General features: G+C 38.5%; 1 protein-coding gene across 3 annotated transcripts in view; it reads right to left on the reverse strand.

The window, feature by feature from the left end:
* Positions 1-22,599, reverse strand: part of BTBD9 (BTB domain containing 9) — a 144,170-nt gene that overhangs the window by 18,266 nt on the left and 103,305 nt on the right. For all 3 annotated transcript variants that reach the window (XM_049833816.1, XM_049833815.1, XM_049833817.1), the window contains one exon: positions 17,531-17,638. In XM_049833816.1, the coding sequence (XP_049689773.1) occupies positions 17,531-17,638 (108 nt within the window). The remainder of the gene's footprint in view (positions 1-17,530; positions 17,639-22,599) is intronic.

The following is a 22,599-nucleotide window of genomic DNA, read 5'->3' on the forward strand; positions in this document are numbered from 1 at the left end:
TCTAGAATAAATGAGAATAATAAATACTAAAAATCACCTGTCGCAGTATTTGTTACATAACAGCTTTATATATTGACATGTAAAAAAATGTATTCCCACCTTCTGGGAAAACTCCCCTCAGAAGTTTTTATTCTATATATACATCACATAAGGAACACCTAATTTTGAAAGCATCTGAACAAAATTGGTAGTTATTTCTGCCCTATGATTGGTCCCTCCCACCAATCCAAACAAATAAGGACACTTTACTGAACTGCTATAAATGTTTTATTGTATATGATTTATTGTGGAAAACAAACATGGGCTTGATAAAGCAGATCTATTAGAATAAAAATTCTGACATAAAATAGATCTAATGAAGTCTATATTGACTTTCTGACATCTTTATAAAGCTTCTAGCGTAAAAGATTCCTTATAGCAACCCCTGCTTTCACAGCTTCAGTGCTGACATATTTGCTGTTTTAGAAAAAAATATTGCATAAAGAAAATGTTAAAATATAGTCAAATTGAGCAATAGTAAAACTGAATGTAGCAATTATTTTTCTAACTAAATGTAGTAACCAATTTTCAAATATATTCACATGCCAATGTAGACATCCAGTAGCATTTTTGTACTGCATCAGCCATGTACTCATATAATTTACCTTCCTCACACATTTTTTTCAATTTCAACAGGTTGTCTTCCTGTACTTCCAGACAGAAAGTTTATATTTAAAAATCTTAAACAAAATGAAATTATTAGCAATTTTCTGGTAACCAGCTGGCAGAACGCCATGAGCCAAATTTCTATGCTGTGTCAAGAACTGTGCCTGTAGTATCTACACATACGTCCTTGGGGGATGGCAGTGGTGGTGGACAGAGGCTGTGAACTTGAGTAACCTGACCTATGAGTTCATCTTACATACTTTTGTGTACACCAGAGCACACATGCAGAAGACAAACTTGCACAATCCTAGAGGTTGAATTATTTTTGTTGTGCTTACTCATTACAAATAGTTATTGTTCCTGATGTTCATGTAGATAGCAAAGATATGAAAACCCATCCAACACATTAACATATCCACTAATACAACTAGCAGGCTGCTTTTAACTTTGAAGACTTCTTCCCTCCATAATCCTACAACAGACTGTAAGCTATTTTTATTACATAAATTTTCATACAAACAGAATAGCTGATTAACAGCAAATATATAAACAATATTTTTAGAGATATGAGACAGAATCACGCTTCCTATTAATCAGTTCCTTTGTAGCATGTAGACTAACACTGTATTTATTGCACTTCTCTCTCACATTCCCTTGGGTATGATTTCATGGCGCACTCGTAAAAACTTCACATTTACAGCAACCGCCCTTCTATTACTGTTGATAACATCTAATTGACATGTCAAACCTCCAAGGAATGCAGTAAATTAAACCACAGCCTCTGAGAAGAATAAAACACTGAAAAAAGTAAATCAGCATGTGCCTCCTTGTAACAGCAATACAAGCATACTAAGGTTTACTAATGGAAGGGAGGAAAACTGTAACCCTTTCTACTACTACACTGAATTACCTATTAACCTAGAGGTCAGAAAACAAAGCCTTGCGACCTCAGACTGAAACTCACCTAGAAAAAACCTGAACCCACATCCGTAACTGCAGTAATTTTAGACATGAGGCTGAAGTGAACCAAGACAGACAAAAATAACACAAGTTTTGCTTCTGTTACCATGTTATAGAACAGAAAAAATGTAGCTCCCCTCCAATAGTTTCTGATAAACTAAATTTTAGTATTTAATTTGTAACTCTGTACCTTAAAAATTTATAGGCAAAGAGCTGGGGAAAATTCAGAGATATAATTTTAAAAACACAGGAAACTTGACTCATGATGAAAGAGCACAAAAAGTCAGGCAAATCTTGTTTAAGTAGCAACCAAGGTAAAAGGAAAAAGGCAGAATGACTTTATAAATATGTTGCTGAAGTACATGAAATCCATTAAGAAAGAAAAATTGGTTTATAGGGATACAAGAAAAATAATGGAATGTAATTAGGTAATATGATGTTCAGTACTGGTATCGAGAAAAAACAATTCTTACTGTGGGAACTCAGTGTGATAGAAAAGCAAAGAGCAGAATCTCTTCAAGTATATGAAACAAACTGATGGAGCATTCTTCTAAAAAAATACACCAAAAACCACATAGTGCAGAAATCCCCAAAGGACGAACCCAAAGACATAATAATTCTTCCATTTTGTGATTCATAGGTATAATCTGTCCTGGTAAAAATATTACTGTGAATAAATCAATTGCTTAATACTGCATATATCTCAACACAGGATATTTGTAACACTGAAGACCACACCTGTTTTGGCCAGCATAAGCAAATGTGTACTTTTCAGAGTTTTAATGAAATTAGATCCTGAATATCAACAATCTAATTATGACAAATCTCTAGATTGGATGGGTTAACATCTGACTGGCCTCCTGACTGTAAAAGGAGATGCCAACAGTTGCTGTATTTAATGTCTTTGGCCTGTAAGAAACAGCTGCAGACAAAATAGTAACTTAACCCCTAGTTCATGAACACCTGACCATCTCCTATTCAATGAGTTATTAGATGATCTTAACCAACAATGAATTTGAAAGTAAACAACATAACTGCAAAACAACAGTTCAAGTATTAGGCATTCCTTTCTTACCTCAGGCAGATAAATGGACCAGTTTCACAAGAGACATCTATAATCTGGACAACCTTTTTGTAGTAATATTCATTTATAAAGGTGCTGAGAGTGCGCATGCGTGTGGGTGCCTGCACGCATGTGGGTATGTTCATGCATGCAGAGCTATTTTCAAAAGAGAGACTACTATGACTCAGAGAAGGCAATGTACTGCCATAGGATCCCTCCATAACATAAAAGCAGTAATCCACACTGTTGAGTCCTTACCAGAGGCTGCAAATTTGTTCCTGTACTGACTGGAAAAAACCCCCTTGCTTAGCAGGATGCACGAGAGGAGTAGTCTTCTCCTCCTAATCAGAAAATTAGAATTTCTGTTACGTTGAGCAGAGCTGGCAATAGTTGGCAAAGACCTCTTAAGATGACAAGCTTTTCCAGAATTGCGTAATGTTGTAGGACAAACTGGGACCCCAATGTTTAGGGTGGCGAATGTTTAAGTATTCTTAGCCTGTATGAACAATTAATCACAGAAGGAGGACAATAGAATTTACAAATATCTGAGATGGGCAAGATAGACTGAGGTAAAGCTGAACAACAGAATAAAGTTAAGAGGAATAAACCTACTAAGAACAAGTTTTCTTACGCTATCAAAGAGCTTCTTCATGGCAAATAACAGAAGGTCAAACAGGTTGTATATTTAAGTGAGTCTGACCACTGAAAACAATGGTGTTTGTTGCAAGGCAGAGCAACAGCCAAGATTCTGACTATAATTTATTTTGTAAGACAAAATTAACGTTTACTCATAAAGCAAAATTTAATTCTGGCAAGGCCTTATTAATAAGGTTTAACAGACATAGTGATCATTTCCCATCATATTCACATTTAGCCTGCATCTCCTAGGTAGGGTGAGGTACTGATAAAATATGCAATGTGTAACTCGCCATTTTACTGATCATCTTTAGTATTAAAAAGTGACCATAGTACAATCAAGCAAAATACAGTAACATAGTCATGCTGTAACTCTCAAGGAATACGTGTATTTCTTGTACCTCTACACTATAAGGAACACTTACAAACCCAGTATGTTGCTGCAGAAATGGGCTACTCAGGTATCCATCTAAAAACCTTACATTCTTCAATCTCAGCAAGCATTTCCTTATAATTAATTATCTTCTTTTCACAATTTTTGTCAGCACCCTTAAGCTTTTCAAAAGGCATAAAGGTTTCACCTTTCACTAAAAACCACAGTGTTTATATCATCTGATTTCCTTTTCGGCCTGGCAGAGATGACTGATTAAGTCAAGAAGAAAGGGTACAAAGAGGAGAGGACACAATTTTGTGACTGATCTCAGGAATAATGTGTAGATCAGGTCTTGGAGCTTCACTATCCAGGATTGTCCCATATGTACAATATACACACCGTATATATCAACTTAATATTGGTTCTACTGAACCTAATTCATTAACACTCATGAAGTATTTTTAGCTGTTTTGGTGGCATGTGTTGGAAAACAAGCATGGTACCATGTTCAAGTAAATGCAGAAGGCAATCAAGTGAAATTGAAAATAAGGATGTTTTTAAAATGGAACGTAGGGAACATGTTCTCAGAACCAACAAGTCTGAATGCTTCTATAACCTGGTCCCTGGGCTCAGGGAAACACAAGTCTGATTTGAATTTCAGTGTTTGTATAAATCTATCCTAACAACAAGCAGTAAAGACAATATATAGAATAGGTAATATTATCTCAGATTCTGGTGTGTTCTTCCCTCCACCCCCCAACAGATACTCTGCCCACTAAGCAATGCTGTCTCTCTGGCATATTAAAAAAGAAAAAAAAAATGGACTGAGAAAGTCAACGGACATTGAAGTCTACATGAATCTACACAATGTGTATGTGAAATATGGAACAAAAAGCCTATGAAATGATTAATGTCTCAGAATGACAGATTTACCATAAAACATCAAAGTGCAGGTAATTGGTGAAATAGTTAAAGTAAATTCATACTGTCTTTAAGAAAAAGAAGTAAAACCACAACAAAAACTCCTGTTGAAAAGCTCTAGAAACTGGGTGCTCAAACAAAATCTCAAATATGCATGCAAGAAGTCTTCACTCTGTTGCTTAGTGGACAGCGAATGAGAAAAGTTGCTGTGTCAAATGGGAAGGCAATGCTGAGCACTATGCATGGAGATAACGCAAAGGACAAGTCTGATTATCCAACCCAGGACTTTACACTGGTAACTTCTAAAGTAAATGTGGTCAATGTATGCAAATATGACAAATCAAGTGTAGCTGTATGTTGGATTAATATGTTTTTAAAAGTCACAGGCATCAAAACGGGAGGCAAGAAATCTACAGGAACACCACATCTCAGACAGATAAATGACAGCAACGGCTTGTGATGAAAGCACCATGGCACATCATCATGGTGATTTACACAACTCACAAGGTAGCACAAAATCAGTGATTCTGGCAACAGGTGGCCTTGCTCAGATTCAGTTGGGATAAGTAGTTGCAAAGATGAATATATAGATGAAAGAAGATGGCTAGTGCAGAATATGCAAGAATGAGTGCAACAATCAGACAGACGAAATCCCATCCACTTTCACAATATGGAAAACAAATCCCTACCTGGTCAAACCAAAGATGCTTTACGAATATCAACCCAGAAAACAAGATAATCAGAAAAACAATAAATAAATAAATGTCTGGATATCAGAAATATATTTAGGGGTTGATAAAACAATTAAGGCAACCTCTGTCTCCTTCAGTACTGCCTTTTCTCTCTTCAAAGCAGAATGAAACTACATGTATTAACCCCCCCTCCTGTATCTAGCACTTACAGTAGAAGCAGTGGTTATCTGTAAAGAGCGAGAACTAGCTTATACTTAAAATGTAATCTCTTGTAATAAGAATAACTTGAAAGTTTGCTGTTTTATCACAGAAGCTTTAGAAAGTCACCTGGCAAGAAACAAAAAGGCAAAGCCATTGGGAAGTTTAATTTCTACTAAAATGTCAATGTAATAATAAATAATAATAATAATTATAAAATAATTATTAAAATGGATAATAATTAAAGGACATTAATGATTTATTTCATTTTTATTTTAAATAGAAGACTATGCAACAGATATTTTACACGTACTTAATTACCACTGTTTATTTTGAAAAAAATTCAAAAGCAAAAGTGCTCACAGATACATTCAATCTGAATTTATTACCATAAAAAGTCAATATAAACTTCCTGCTATTCATCCAAGAGAAGGAGAAAACCAGGGCTTATTTTAAAGCATGATCAATAGAATAGCATAAGTATATTATGCACTCCTGGAAGAGTAAGGCATATTCTTTTCTTCAGCTTTTATATTACTGTTTGAAATATTTTAAAACAACAACCCAAACCCAAAACAACCACCACCAAAAACCAGCTGAAGTAAACAGGAATTCAGTAACACAGTAATCAAGTTACCCATTCCTAGAGAACACTGTGGGTTTGGAGAATTCCCTAGGATTTCACTTTTGTGGGCTAAGGGTTTAAAGTCCTCTCTGCTTATTCCCTCCAACCCAGAAAAGAAGAATGTAATTCAGCCTCACCAGCACAGCTTCGCCCTTCGTAGAGTTTTATAAAGATATTTGTGTATATTAATGACAGACTTCAGGATAATTCTTATTTCAAGCTTCCTCCCTCCCAAATGTATTTTTTCTAGATGATATATTACAAAGTAATAAACTAAATATCTATTTATATTCTTAGCTTGACAATTTTTACAGGCCTCCAAAGAGACATTCAAGTCTTTGATGGCATGGGAGAAAAATTCAATACCCAGTAGAATGTTCTATGTTAGGGAATTTTTTGACAGAGCTACACGATTCCAATGACAAGGTGGAGTGCTTATGCGTTAGGATGAGAGGGAAGACCGATAAGGCAGATATTGTGCTGGGAGTCTGTTATAGACCACCTGACCAGGTTGAAGAGACGGATCAATCATTCTACAAGCGGCTGGCAGTAGTCTCAGAATCGTGTGCCTTTGTCCTCATGGGGGACTTTAACTTTCCAGGCATCTGCTGGAAATACAACACAGCAGTGAGTAAACAATCTATGAGGTTCCTGGAGTGTGTGGAAGATAACTTCCTGACACAGCTGGTAGGTGAGCCAACCAGGGGAGGAGCATTGTTAGATCTGTTGTTTACAAACAGGGAAGGACTGGTGGGAGGTGTGATGGTTGGAGGCTGTCTTGGGCTTAGTGACCATGAAATGATAGAATCTTCAATTCTTGGTGAGGCAAGGAAGGTGGTCAGTAAAACCACCACTATGGACTTTGGCCTCTTTGAGGCACTGGTTGAGAGAGTCCCTTGGGAGACAGTCCTGAAGAGCAAAGGGGTCCAGAAGTAATGGACATTCTTTAAGAAGGAAATCTTAATGTCTCAGGACCAGGCTATTCCCATGTGCCGCAAGTCGAAGCACCGAGGAAAACGACCAGCCTGGGTGAATGGGGAGCTTTTGCTAGGAGTCAAGACAAAAAGGAGAGTTTATCATCTCTGGGGGAAAGGGTGGGCAACTCAGGAAGAGTACAGGGATCCTGTTAGATCATACAAAGAGAAAATTAGAAAGGCAAAAGGTCAGCTAGAACTCAATCTGGCTACTATTGTAAGGGACAAGAAAAAATGTTTTTACAAATATGTTAACAGTAAAAAGAATCCCAAGGAGAATATCTATCCTTTAATGGATACAGAAGGGAACGTAGCAACCAGAGATGATGAAAAGGCTGAGGTACTTAATGCCTTCTTTGCCTCAGTCTTTAATGGGGAGATCAGTTATCCTAAGGGTACTCTGCCCCCTGAGCTGGAAGGCAAGGGTGAAGAGCAGAACATAGCCCCCTTAATCCAGGAGGAAATAGTGACCTACTACGCCATCTGGACACTCACAAGTCTATGGAACCAGATGAGATCCTTCCAAGAGTACTGAGGGAACTTGCGGAGGTCCTTGTCAAGCCACTCTCTATCATCAGCGATCCTGGTCAACAGGGGAGGTCCCAGAGGACTGGAGGCTTGCCAATGTGACTCCCATTTACAAGAAGGGTCGGAGGGAGGATCTGGGGAACTAAAGGCCTGTCAGCCTGACCTCGGTACCAGGGAAGATTATGGAATGGTTTGTCTTGAGAGCACTCACATGGCAAGTCCAGGATAAGAAGGGGATCAGACCCAGTCAGCATGGGTTTACGAAACGCAGGTCCTGCTTGACCAACCTAATCTCCTTCTATGACCAGGTGACCCACCTAGTGGATGAGGGAAAGGCTGTGGATGTTATTTGCCTTGACTTCAGTAAGGCCTTTGACACTGACACTGTCTCTCATGGCATACTCCTTGAGAAGCTGGTGTCTCATGGCTTGGACAAGTGTACTCTTCACTGGGTAAAAAACTGGCTGGCTGGATGAGCCCAGAGGGTTGTGGTGAATGGGGTGAAATATAGTTGGTGGCAAGTCACAAGTGGTGTTCCTCAGGGCTTGGTGTTGGGCCCTGTTCTGTTTAATATCTTTATCAATGATTTGGATGAGGGGATTGAGTGTACCCTCAGCAAGTTGGGAGGCAGGGTCAATCTGCTTGAGGGTAGGGAGGCTCTACCGAGAGATCTGGACAGGTTGGATCGATGGGCTGAGGCCAGTTGTATGAAGTTCAACAAGGCCAAGTGCCAGGTCCTGCACTTCGGTCACAACAACCCCATGCAGTGCTACAGGCTGGGGGAAGAGTGGCTGGAAAGCTGCCCAGCAGAGAAAGACCTGGGCCTGCTGGTTGACAGCCGGCTGAGTATGAGCCAGCAGTTGTGCCCAGGTGGTCAAGAAGGCCAACAGCATCCTAGCCTGTATCATAAATAGCGTGGCCAGCGGGAGCAGGGAGGTGATTGTTCCCCTGTACTCGGCACTGGTGAGGCTGCACATCGAGTCCTGTGTTCAGTTTTGGGCCCCTCACTACAGGAAAGACCTTGTGAGTTGCTGGAGCATGTTCAGAGAAGGGCAACCAAGTTGGTGAGGGGCCTGGAGCACAAGCCTTATGAGGAATGGCTGACGGAGCTGAGGCTGTTTAGTCTAGAGAAGAGGAGGCTGAGAGGAGACCTTATAGCTCTCTACAACTACCCGAAGGGGGGTTGTAGTGAGGTGGGTGCTGGTCTCTTCTGTCAGGTGGCTGGAGATAGGATGAGAGGAAATGGCCTTAAACTGAGGCAAGGGAGATTGAGGTTAGATATTAGGAAATTTTTTTTACTGAGAAGGTTGTCAGACATTGGAAGAGGCTGCCCAGGGAAGTGCCTGAGTCACCATCCCTGGAGGTATTCAAAAAGCGAGTAGACGGGGTACTTCAGGACATGGTTTAATGGGCATGGTTGATGGTTGGACTCGATGATCTTGAAGGTCTTTTCCAACCTAAATGATTCTATGATTAAGAAACAAGTACTGATACTATGGGTATTATTTGGCATTGCTTATTTTCTCTAAGCAGAACTGAGCTAACATCGAAATTGATGTCAGAGTTACTGTGATGTTTTCTCCTCACAGTAAGGTGCATGAAGAGGAGCTGAGAACAGGCCAGTCACAAGGCAAATAAGAGCAAAGCAAAACTTCAATGCATATGGCACATGCAGATCTGCAATAAGTGTATGGCAAAACTTTCAAGGGAGACTAAGACACTGCAGTTTGCAACTCCTTGCTACTCTGTTCAAGGCTCATTCAAAAGATCCATGCATATCTGTGGCTGAAAAGCAACCGTAAGGAACTTATGGTAGAAGTGGGAAAAAGAAAAGACAAATGAACAATTTGAAAACCTTCTTGTAATCCTGAATCACCACTAAGAAACACAACTTAAAAGAAGCTAGATCTTTTTTCAATCAAACTAAACTCAGCTAAAATAAAAGCTAGCAAATGAAATGTTAGATGCAGGGTTTTCCTGTTTCTGAGAGGCTCCTAATGCTCTGAAATGGAATATAAGCCTGGTTTCTCTCTGTGAAATCTTAATTCTTTGCACTTAATAAGGTAGGTCTGTGAAGCTGGAGCCTCTTTCGTCTTTTGCTTTATTAGAATATTTCAAAATGTGAGCATATAAACACAAGGAAAAATATGTACTTCAATGCCTCCATCATTCAGGGCTTTTAAGCTCAATAATTACACAAAATGACCCTTTATATCTGTCTGACTTGCTCCAGTAGGCATTACTAGTGGCATAATGAACAGATTAATGAGAACACTCAGTTTATTTTGGTTAAGTGAGACTTGAAATTGAGCTTAACAATGTAGCAATTTCCCAGACAGCTTGCTCAGGTATATTTCATCTTTGTATTGTATGACTACCTACACCGAGTTCGGCAACTCTGGAAGAGGCATTTGGATTTCACAGAATTGCTGTGAAATTTGCTTCATGTAAAATAGGATGAACCATGGTGGAAACAGACTCTGTTTGACAGAAGAGGTACAACAACAGTTTCGCTGTGAAATTAATGTAAAATAGGATGAAGTGTGGTCAAAATACTCTGTTTGACATTGCAGGTACAAGAGCAGTTCCTTTTATTCTGTTCCACCCTGCACTTGGGAGCTCAGGCATGAGACAGAATTAAGAATTATACAAAAATTATGAAAAATCTTCTTTTCTCATTCTAGGTATGACAGGACAGTAGATGCAAGCAATACTGATGGGAAGCAACACAAGAAGTGATGTGAGCATACAGGCAGTTGGAAAGGCAAGCTGGCTGAGAAATGTTCAAGTTGTTTTATTATGAGAGAAAATAGTCCTATGAAGTGGTTAAGGAGAAGAATGATGGATGAAAATGGATGTGAGGAAATTCTAGAGATGGGATCACAGAGTGAAGTGGAGGAACTAGAGGAGGAAGGAGGGAAAAGCTGCTTTGTTTGTGGTTAAACATAAGGAACTACATACACGAGTACGTTAACGTGCCACATGCAGTTACGAGGAAAGGTATTCACACACTTCAAATATCTCTACAGCAAAAGAAATAATCACATCATGATAGAGATTAGACTGGTTTCACAAAAGTATACCCAGAAAAAAAAAAACAACCAAAATTGAGTTTGTCACTAACATTGTATAAAGCACAAGTATTTTCTCACTTGAAGTCCTTAGACAACACACAAACCACTCTTCTTTACATCTGAAAATTGGTTTAGAACTTTCAAGTGCATGACCTAGATCTCTCTAGGTGTTCTTTACCTGTGATTTATTATCAAAGGAAATACAGCAGTGCCTGAAAACTGGAAATGCACATAGTACATCATAGGATAGAAATATGAAACCCTGGACAAGAGCAGTAAACCTCAAAGTTGAAAATTATTCTTGAAAAATCATTCAGAAGACAGTTAATAAGTTTTGTTAACGTATCTTTCATCCACATCCCAAAGGGCCTTTCATGTGAAAGTACTAATTACATTCATAAAATAACTATAGAAAAAAAATTAGGGGACCTGAACTGAGAATTTAGGATTTGAAATAGTTATTATATAATAAAAAGATAATAAGCAATGGAAATGTGAAATTAAGTTTGGAAGTTTTTAAACATTTATCATAACAGCAGTATACTCCTAATGAGACCAGCGTGGGGGGGGGGGGGGGGGAGGGGGGGGGAAGGGAAGATATAATGCAATGTTATAAACCTTCTGAAAATGAAGTCATGCCCTCCACAAGAAAATCATAAAACTGTCCCAAACCAGGCATATAGACACTTGATACCAGCTGCCTTAGAACTGCCCATCAATAAACAATATTCATTGTCTCCCAAATTCTAGCAAGACTCTTTTCTCCTACTGGGGAATTGAACATGGTATGTCTGCTGCCAACGGATTAGATCCATTTCACAATAACTACACAAGAGAACGTTAAAGAACAATAGTTGATAACTGTTGTGATAGCCTGTTTTGTATTTGTCTTTACAGGGCCTATTTTATCAAAAGTGTCATTAACTCTGACTTCTACTGGCCTTTGCTATCTTCTGTTTTTTGTTTGACTTTCAGACTCCTTGTCAGCAAGTTCTTCTAACAAGTGCAGGTCTCTATTGTTTGACACTAACACACTCAAGCCCACTTATCATAAATATTTTAAAAAATAGGATGGAACATGACTGTTTTTCATTACTGTCATACTGTGTAGAGAAAAACAGCTTATTGTGGAAAAGAAAAAAAAAAAGCCTCCATAAAACATTTGAAAATTGACAATTACACAACTAGGATGCATTAATTGGCTCTCACTTAGATAAGGAATGCAAGCTTCCCCTGTGAAGATAACAGACATCCAGTTTCTGTTTTCAGCCTTTTAAAACTGGAAGAAGAGGAGGTTAGGAGAAGCCTGTCAGTTCCTGGTGTTGAGCATTGAATTATTAATTGTCAGAAAATACTACATTAAAAATACCATTAAAACAACCCAAAGCACCATACTGATAGTTTAAAGGGGAAGTTCATGCTTCAGTAGACTGCCAAAACCAATATTTAAACATAATCTACTTTTCTTTCTCATGGTTTTGTTTGCCACTTACTGATCATCAAAGGTGTCTGTTGAAGTCTCTGTTTGCTGTGTTTATGGTTCATCCTACCCCTTGTGCCAGAGATTCAGCAAAATGATTTGGCGACTACACAGGACACTTGGGAGACAGCACGCTAATGACTTACACAAAGAACTGTAACTCCACTGAAAGACTGGGTAGACAGTAAGTCAGGCAGCAAACAGCAAAGGAAACAACTCTCATCAACATGTCTTTGAAGACAGGAAAATGAATAGAGAATATTACTAGCAAAGTAAATTTTCTCATTGCAAGTATTTTGTCTCTTCAAATGTGGGCCCCTGTGAAATTCTCCCATGTTTTAACCCCATCCACTTTCATTTGCTACTGCAGCATATCCTACACAGAAAAGCAAGTGAGCTATTTTTCTGGAGTCTACTGCTGTATGTTAAACACCGAACTAAAGTCAGAAAGGGTAAACCCAGGATTTCAAAACCTTATCAACCACGTAGGCTGCACTCACATCTCCAAAATTTGTAAGAGAAACAGATGTAATCTGGAGTATACTTTTTGGAAAGAATTCATATTTTAGCCTGACACAAATACATGTATAATGATTTTTAGTTGACTGTTGCTCTGGGAGGTACTTGTAGTCAAACAGGCAATCATAGTCCCATGCAGGGACATATCTACTTCTCATTTTCTTTAAGCCTAAGTGATGACAATTTTTGTATCAATGCAGGATTAGTCCTTTTTTGGCTGGGATGGCCAAGTATTCATCTAAAAAATTAGGATTTGGCTGAGACAAAAAATAGTTTCAAATTTTGACCACATGAACAAAAGATTTGATCCATTTCTTTCAGGTCAGAGAGGAGTGCGGCATTCATAAGCATACAGAGAACAAAGACATGAGGGTGCTGTTGCTTCCACCCTGTTACGCTGTAGTGTGGTTAAGGCAAATTGCTGAACGCAGGAATCTTTAACTGTCTGCCTAAACCTGGTGATGAGTCAAACCCCGGTGCAGTGCCTGAGTTTGATTCTTGCTTTTCCTTGGGGAGTGCCTGAATCACTTGACTAAAAGGCAGTCAGAGGCAGATTTCTCTCTGTTGGAGCTGTGCTGTTTGCATAAAATACCAATGTAACCATGGTAAGAGGAAAGACAGAGACAGAAAAAACAAACCAACAATCTTTTGCATCCAGCAGGAGTATCTTTACCATTACACTATGACAGTAAGCCAGACAAACTGTACCATCTCTGCCTTACTACAACATCTGTTAATTTTGGTTAAAATCCAACTCTTCATCTCATCTGTTTGTTGTTGTTCAAATTACATAGAGTGAAAATAACTTGTTTGTTTTCAGGGCAAAAGATACACATTTTCAATTTGTTTTGAGATGCCTTTTTTTTTTTTTTTAAACTTATAGAACTAAACCAAAAAGTCAGTTCTTCACATATTCCTACCAGTGACTGGTTCAATTTTCTTCATTAAGATGTCTCCATCACAATATCGAAACCGTACCCAACAATTTTAAATAAGGGCCTTCATCCAGTTCCTGAGTCACTGGATGATGATGTCTCTTCTGTTCTACATTCAACTGGTTTTGATTACTAAGAGTATGGCTTGTTAGGTCACAGTACCATGTTTCAGTATTTTTCAGTAAAATAAAAGTGGTCCAGCTCTGACTGTATGCAGTTATGATTCTCTGTACTTTACAGACCTGTCCTAACATTTGTAGCATTTGGCAGTTATATAGTATTTTATATATTTATTTTACATATTTAATATATATGAATATATAATATATAAATATGCATATTATTGTATATGTTTATTTTTCTATATGATACATGTTCATATTTATATAGTATTTAGAGTTATCAACCTGCCATTACAATCAAAGTAATTTTGGAGCTGAAGTAATTTCAGCATTTCTGCAAATCCTATTTGAAAAGAAAATTTAACATATTACAGGGTTTTCTTTTCTGTGGTGGTGTAACTGTAAAAAAAAAAATAATCCAATTTGCTGATCATAAAGGGCAAGAGATTTAAATTGAACATGAAAAAGTGCTGTCAAATGCATAGAAATCACCTGAAAATTGAAGGGGGTGTGGGGGGGGACAAAGACAAACCTTTCAATTTAACTCAGATACAGAAGATACAGTTTTTAAGAGTAACTGCAGAGGATAGAAGACTTTCAAAGAGAAGTACAATTTTTTCAAATTGATGCTTTTCTTTTCTTTTTTTCTAGTCCTTGTTAAATTGAATTGTTCTGGAGTCCACTGAGCTTTTGTAAGTGTAAGTTTCAGGACCAGGTCTTTGTCTTTGTTCAGAGCAGATAGTTACAGACAGTACTAGGACACTAAGTCTGTAGACCTCAAGGTTAAAGACTGGCATTTTGCCAGCTGGATGCCCGTCTGCCAGAGCAAGAAGTTAGGCAAAATGCAATTCTGTACTACACATGAAAATCGTTCCTGCAGCCAGTTTTGAGAACTTCCAGAGCACCTACGTTTTGAATCAAGATCTTGAAGTATACCATGAGAAGGCAGGTATCTTTACATCAGGGATCATAGAATCATTTAGGTTGGAAAAGACCTTCAAGATCATCGAGTCCAACCATTAACCATGCCCACTAAACCAGGTCCTGAAGTACCCTGTCCACTCGCTTTTTTAATAACTCCAGGGATGGTGACTCAACCACTTCCCTGGGCAGCCTATTCCAATGTTTGACAACCCTCTCAGTAAAAATTTGTTTCCTAATATCTAACCTAAATCTCCCTTGCCTCAACTTGAGGCCATTTCCTCTCATCCTATCTCCAGCCACCTGACAGAAGAGACCAATGCACCTATACTTGTCCAAGGTTAAGGCTTTAAAATAAAAAAAGTATGTTTTGAACATGGTGAGTAGATACTTGAACTGGGCAGTCAATCAGCAATTCCACCCGCACTGTGCATACTTCAGCAAGTGCTTCTTTTGACTGTTAGAGGCTATTAGTATCAAAATGTACAAGGAAAAAATACAAAGATTCTGATTCTGAGTCCCTCTCCCTTTTTGTGGTTTCAGGCTTCTAGTGCTCCCACTGCTGGAGGCAGACAAAAAGATGAATTTTATCTATTATGCTGAGATGTCTTTGAGAATGATTAAATCTCCTTTACTCTTTCTCCAGACTGGCAGGCAGAACCCAGGTTTTCTGCTCATCCATACCCTGTCCTTTACAGACAGTGAAAGGACATGTCAAGTTCTCCTTCATGTAACATGTTTGAATTGCACTATTTGTTAAGACATAGAATATAAACTTTAGAAAAATTGTGTATCAACAGTGTTGCTAGGAAGGACTGAATAACTCTCTTGCTTGATGTGACAAACTGAAATACATCTCTAAATTTGTAAAATCAATTTTGTTTTGGTTGGCACAAATACAGAATGGGTAGGGGATGTCCCCATATGAGCTGATGACTTCAATTTTGTCCCAGGAAAGAAAGCATACCTTATGGAAAGCTGACTCAGGGAAAAGGAGGGAAATAAGATTTTTGTAAGTCTGAGCTTCCCTGGGGATCAGCCAGGAGATCATACCCTATCAACATTCACTGAATACTGAGCATACCTGTCTTCTGGATATGTAAGGTATAAATTTGCAGCCTGTCTTTTCAGTCCCATGACTGACAAGGATCTGGGTCATTCTTTATTTGGAATTAGAACAATCAAATGGTTTAAGAAGGCTATCAACACTGAATTATTCTTCCATACTAGAATAATGGGTTTTATCAGCAGACCAAATAATTGCAGAAAAGCTAATGGAGAGTTGTGACAGACTGAAAGAGTTAATGTCTCAAACATTGTGGTGGGGCAAGTTCTGCTTAAATACAAACCCAGCATGGCAAGGAACCAAGGTCAAAAGCCCATCAGTTCAGACATCAGCAACAGGAGGGGGAAGGTGTACTGGAGGGTGCGAAGCTCCCTGTTCTGATAAGCTGTTCTGATACAAAGATCAAACAATGGCCATGTCTGCAGGGAAGGAGAAGTTACTCCACAAACAACCCTCAAGCCCAAAGGCTCACAAACTGTTCATTAGCCTAATAAGTTTGAGTGCCTGCCCGAAGGAGGAGCAAGGATGATAAAAGGACACAAACTGAAGCCCCAGGTGCGCAAGCCCACCGGAATTGGACCCCTTGGCTGACTGAACCAACGCTGGACCCAGGACCAGTGAAATCTTTCTCTCTTCCGTTTTCTCTCTCTGCATTCTTCTCTCTTTCCTTTTCCACAATCCCTACACCTCATCCCTTTAAGACATAAAGCCACTGACCAAGTCTGGAACTAAGAGTGCATCCAGCCACCCTGGGCCCTTCTCTGAGGAGTCTAGAAAGCAAGGGTGTCTGCTCTGAACCTCATGACTTGACAGGAGGGATCTCCTTATGCCCTGAATTGATGTGTATGGTTACCCTGGGTTACACAGTTTACAGAAGCAGTCTTACACCAATTCCTGTTGTGAGAAACCCTGCCACCTACTACCATGCCTCTCCATTTCAGTTTGCTTCTGTCATGAATAAAATCTTTAACTGATCATTTGGTGGTGTTTCACCTTAATTTAGCCCAGGGGAATTTCGAATTAAACATGACTCCCTGGTCTGTCCAGTCCGGGTTGTGACAAGAGTATACATATGGAGAGTATTCATGCCCAATTTCTCCTGATTTAAGTATACAAATGAAAATTAAAGAGTTTTTCTCTCTTTTTTAGAAGAATGTTTTTTCTGTGGAAGGGTCCTGTTCAAAGACAGAGTGGTCAGTGCATGGCTTTTGAACAGAGACAAGGTCAAGCATAGGTAACTGATCTGTTATGGTTTCATCCTTGGCCTCACTCTCCCTGCCCCCTTCAAATATTATACATTACATTTATGTGCTTTGATAAGAGAGAAAGGCATTTGATTAAGAAAATCCTTTAACAAGCCTGCCCTCTTTCTTCTCCTACCATGTTTCTCAATGCAGGGTGACGTGACACCAAGGTAACAAGAAACACGTCAACTCCAGAGAAACATAGTTTAACTTCCAGTGATCACAAAACCAAGGGTATGGTAGGCAGACTGTTTCTGAGAATAAGCAATCAAACTGATTGTCTGAAGATCCAGTACTGATTTGGATCTTCAGAACTTGATTCTGGTTTGAAAGTCTAGGTATTCAACCACACTAGAAGCTATTACCTCCTGAAGTTGTATTTACAAGGGTCTACAGGTAGTAAACTACAAGTTATGTCATGATCATTCTTTCCACAGTCAAATAGTCACCTATGTAAGTGCTGAACAAAAGGATTAAAAAAAAAACCCAAACCAAAAAAACCCCAGTTTCTAGTTCTGACTTTGTGCAAATAAGTGGAAAAAAAATAAACTCACTTGCAGGAAATTTTTGTGCGATCGGCCACCATAGTCCACTGCTGCTGATTCGTTGAAACCTCAATGTAGTAGCTGTAGCTCCGATCATCACAGTCCCAAAGTAGCAACCTAAGTACAAAGAAGTTGTTGGGTGATAAGTAAAATAAACTTTAAACCAAGCTGCTTAAGTCTTCCAGTCCTTTATTTCCTCCTCTTAATCCTTTATAAATTTATCTGTTTCTTTTGGAACATCCCTCTAACACTCAACAAGGTCTTTACTTCACTTCAGTGTTTCTGTCATCTCAAACTTGACTGTCTCTATTTTTACTATCCTAAGGCCAGTAATAGACTTACAGGCCTCTAATAACCATCTTACTAACATTAATCTATTACATTCAACTAATTTAAAATTACTTTTATTTCAAAGTCAATAAATGAACTAATTTATTTAGCATGTGGCATTGCCTGCTGTAAACCTGAATCAAAGATCTGTTTGGAAAGGTCAGTTTAAGAGGAAAAAAAAGATTATGGTGACTAAAAAGATTACACTGTCTTCTTAACTGTATTCTCTTTTTTTTTTTTGGGTAAATCCATCAGAAATATTTTTTTAAAAAAGCAAGTAGGAAAATGCGAATTCCCAGTCCTGGTTCATCATAATATGAGAAAAAAGGCAATGAATTGTTGACCAAATTGCTACAATGACAGAAGAAAAAGGAATAAAATAGAGGTCTCAAGGACTCATTCCACACTCATTCTAACAAACATGCAGCTCTTGAGGAAGGGCACTAATTAACATATTGAACAGCCTTCAATTTCCATCCTTTTCTCTCAGAGAGGAAGATCTAAAGCATCAGTGATGTGATTTAACTTAAGTATATAATTCTCAAAAACCACATCTGCAAATGTTGCGTCTTCTCTACTTCTTCTCTTTATATGGGGATTATCTCCCTGTTGTAAGAGATATTTGAAACCTCACCATCATTCCTCAATTTCATTTTATTTCTAAGGATATGAATTAAAGCAAAACCAAGAACCTTGCCTCTCCTCTCCCTCTCAGTGGATGGATTGAGATATGTCTACTTAAGAAAGATATCCAGCACAGAATGCCTTCTTTCCTCAAAACCGTGAAAAATTCTATCCAGCATGTTTGCAAACCAGTATGGAACATTCTTTTTTTCCAGTGAAGCATCCACAAATGACAAGAGGGTATTTAAGCAACTTAAAGGGGCTATAGACTGGCCAGAACAGAGGCAGACACTTCTGCAATTTCTTCTTTAGAAGCAGTTAAATGTTGTCCATATTTTGATATAAACTCAATGGCAAACATGATATCAAAACCAAAATTTAAAAAATCTTTTCTATTTGAGTTAGAGGTGACTGAAAGCAAAAACCACATGCTGCATTTACCATTCTCTGAAATAACGATCTCTTGTCAACCTACCCCAAGTTTTTGAATTGCAATATTCTAAGTGAACAATCCACATTATGTCTTCATGGAAAATCATGTTTTGCTGATTTTATTTTTGTTAAAGCTCTTATTCCCTGAGCCCTTAATGGAAATGGAAAATAAATACTGCAATATATTGGCTGTTACCAACTGCTGCTGTCTCTCGATCCTCAGGTTCTTGTCAACATGTACTAGGATTACTGCTTAAGTCTGGCTATTTGTTACAGAAGCAAATGAACTTGCTGTAGTCAAATAACCAAAGCACAGCTAGCTACCCAAAATAGCTGTAACTGCAATGATTACCTAAATGAGAATAACTACAGCCACACACAGAGACAGAGAAGTGCAAAAGCCAGGTAATATGTCTAACCTGGCTTCTTTCTCCAGCTGTGAGAAAGAACTTCCACAGATCAGCATTTTTCAAAGTGCAATAGATAAGGATCCATTGATTATCAATGAAAATAGCTGACACACACACAAAAAGAAAAGGAACTTGTGCCACACTACAGACTTTCCCAGACAGAGTTTCAAGCTGTCCCTCTTTAATCGCCTTTCAGAAGAGTGCCCAAGTTTTATATTATAAATGCCTTTCTTCCAGTTGAGAAAGTCGTTCTTGCTTTCAGCTGCTACCTCTTCTAGGAGGAATGTAACTGCAAAAATTATTGCTCACTTTCAACATTTAAAAACCAACACTGCTAGAGGGGGAAAATGACCTAGCCAGTTGCTGAATGCAGAATCCTCCCTCTTACAGAGAGATGCTGTCCCAAGCAGAAGTGGGACCATCTTCGGAATTTGGTTATTAAGGACACATGTGTCTGTATCTTTGCCCTAAAAACCAGTGCTATTACCTTCTTTTCAAAACAATCTTGTTTAGCTCTGGTTTTTAGGTTTTGGAATCACAGCATTCAAAGTGGAATTGGGTCTACCGGACAAGCAGATTTAAAATAAACTCCCTAGACGCTCTCAAGTGAACCCAGCTCATTAATATTATAAAAAAAATAATAAGCTATCAAAAATAGCTTTAAGATGCCAAAATAAAACACTTTTAGCAGAAGCCTTTTAGCACATATTAATACTATTTGCAAATTAAAAAATTCAGAGCTGACCTAGTAAAAAAAAAAAAAAAAAAAAAAAAAGTTGCCTGTGGCATCATTAAAGACTTAAAAAAACCCACAACCCAAAACAAAACAAAAAACCCCCAAACCCATACCCCACACCCTAGAAGAAAACCACCCAACCCCAACTGCTCTCCCTCTGGTTCATCAGATCCTCCTCATTCTACTTTTCTATAGCTTGAAGGTCTCCAAACACTGAAGAGACTGAATGAAGTGCATTTTTTTTTGTAAGGGGAAAAAAAAATATTAAAAAGTTTATGGATTAAAATCCTGGATTTGGTAACTACTAGTAAACAACAGAACCTGAATTGATTTAAGATCTGTATTTAAACAAAGTCTTCTAAGTGATAAAAAGAGGGTAAAGCAAAAACATACATCAATTTGCTTTCTTTTAAAAAGGCTATTAAAAAGTAGCTAATTATGCTTTTCAATAGGATCCTTTTCATCATGGGTACTCAGTGTTGTTTGCTTGATCCATGTTTTCAAAGCTATGATCAAGAGTTTGAATATCAGAAGCACACTGGTGACTGTAATTTCAACTAACAATACTCTAATTAAAACACAAATGACTTGGCTTTAGAGCAGAAAGCTAACAGGACATATGTGTTCCTTTTAAGAATGTGTATAATTGCTCTCTCCCAAAACAACATAGCCCAAGTTAAATAGGTTTAAAAAGACATATGGCTTAGAATTATTACAAAGTAAATAATGAATGAATGAAAGTTGGCACAATCTTTCCCAAAGTGACTTAGCATGAATGCTAAATGTAGATTTTTGTTTCTTTGGGACATGTGAAAGAAAATAAAAAGTTCTTTCTTCAACTCCCTGCAGTAGCTTTTTTAGGAGATACTGGGGAGGGAGACTGATGACAGAATCTATTTGGAATTTACTCTGCATGAAATGCCTTTCTAGATAAGCAGTGAAAAAATTCCAGGTGATTACATGAATATTCACTAGTGCACACGGAGCACAAGGGCCACTTTTTATGCCAGGTACAGTAATCTTTGAAACACGTTCCAGGCAAACTACCAGGCTAAACTTTTGTAGAGAAGCTATGTTTTGATAAGATGGATATTAAATGACAGGAAGAAGAGTATTCCACTTAAAAAGTCAGAACTATTCTCCCTGGAAATGCATCTGTTTATAGCAAAATTGCCCACATTCCTACAACTTTCCGTATTAGAATAAAAAGCTAAATTGGCCCTTGATACTAAATCTTGCCCTTAGGATTGAGAAGGAAAAGAGGAACGAAGCTTTATCCAGCTCACTCCCTGCAACATTGTGAGATTTAAACATAAGCATCCCTGTACCCAAGTTGGAATGTTACAGTTTAGATGGGTGGACTACAACACAGGTAAAAATTAGCTAGATTGTTTAGCGCAACAGGTAGCAGTTAACAGTTCATCATCCACCCAGAGACTGGATGCAAGAGGAGTTCCTCTAGAGTCTATTCTGGGACCTTTCCTGTTTAATATCTTTTTCAACGACCTGGACAAGTAGATGGAATGAGCCCACACCAAGCTTTCAGATGACAGCAAACTGTGTGATGCAATCGATACACTCAAGAGTACAGCTGCCATTCAGGAGGACTGATTGCCAGCCTCTGGAAAGACTAAGGGCATGGGCAAAAAAGAACGTCATAAAATTCAATAAGATCAAAAGCAAAATCCTGTACCTCATACATACTAATCCACTGCAGCAGTAAATGCTACAGTCTGGCTGTGCTAAGAAGGACACGGGAGTCATACTAGAACAGAAGATGCCATTAGTTGGCTGTGTGCCTTCTCAGCAATGAAGGCTAGCAGCACATGGAGCTATAGCAACAGGAACTGAGCCAGCAGAAAAAGGGAAAGAGATTAGTCTCCTTTACTTGACACTTGTTAGATCACATCAGGAATACTGCATCGCATTTTGGACCCAACTACAACACTGACAGATCTGAGCAAGTCCAGCATAGGACTATTGAGATGATGGGGAGGTTAGAGCACACACACTGTGCAAGAGGCTGAGGAAATTGGCTTGTTTAGCCTAAGAAGGCTTGCAGTTGGAGAGGAACCTAACAGCACTTTTCAATACCTGAGAGCAAGTTATCAAAAAGGCTAAGCCAGGCTCTCCATCGAGATGCACAATGGGAAAAAACAAAAGACAACAGTCAAAAATTGAAACAGGACGTTCCAGATGGACTAGAGGCATAGGAAAACAGGAACCATGAGGAAAAAAAAAAAGGTACACTGTGTGAATAATTAAACATTGGAACAGACTACCCAGAGGAGTTGTGGAATTGCCTTCCTTGGAGGTTTTCAAGACCTGAGTGCACAAAGCCTTCAGTAGGATGGTCTTTCTTCATAGCTTACCCTCCCTTTGATGAACAGGCTGGGCTAGATGTCTTCCTCAAGACCCTTCCAACCGAAATGGTGCTACGATTCTAAGACAGGGTGACTTGTGCAGAACGCATGCATATAAGATATACTCCTGAAACATTAAACTCTCTATGCATTTCTAATGCATACTTGAGTACCAAGAGTTCT

The sequence above is a fragment of the Accipiter gentilis genome, chromosome 30, assembly GCF_929443795.1.
Source record: "Accipiter gentilis chromosome 30, bAccGen1.1, whole genome shotgun sequence".
NCBI classification, from domain to species: domain Eukaryota; kingdom Metazoa; phylum Chordata; class Aves; order Accipitriformes; family Accipitridae; genus Astur; species Astur gentilis.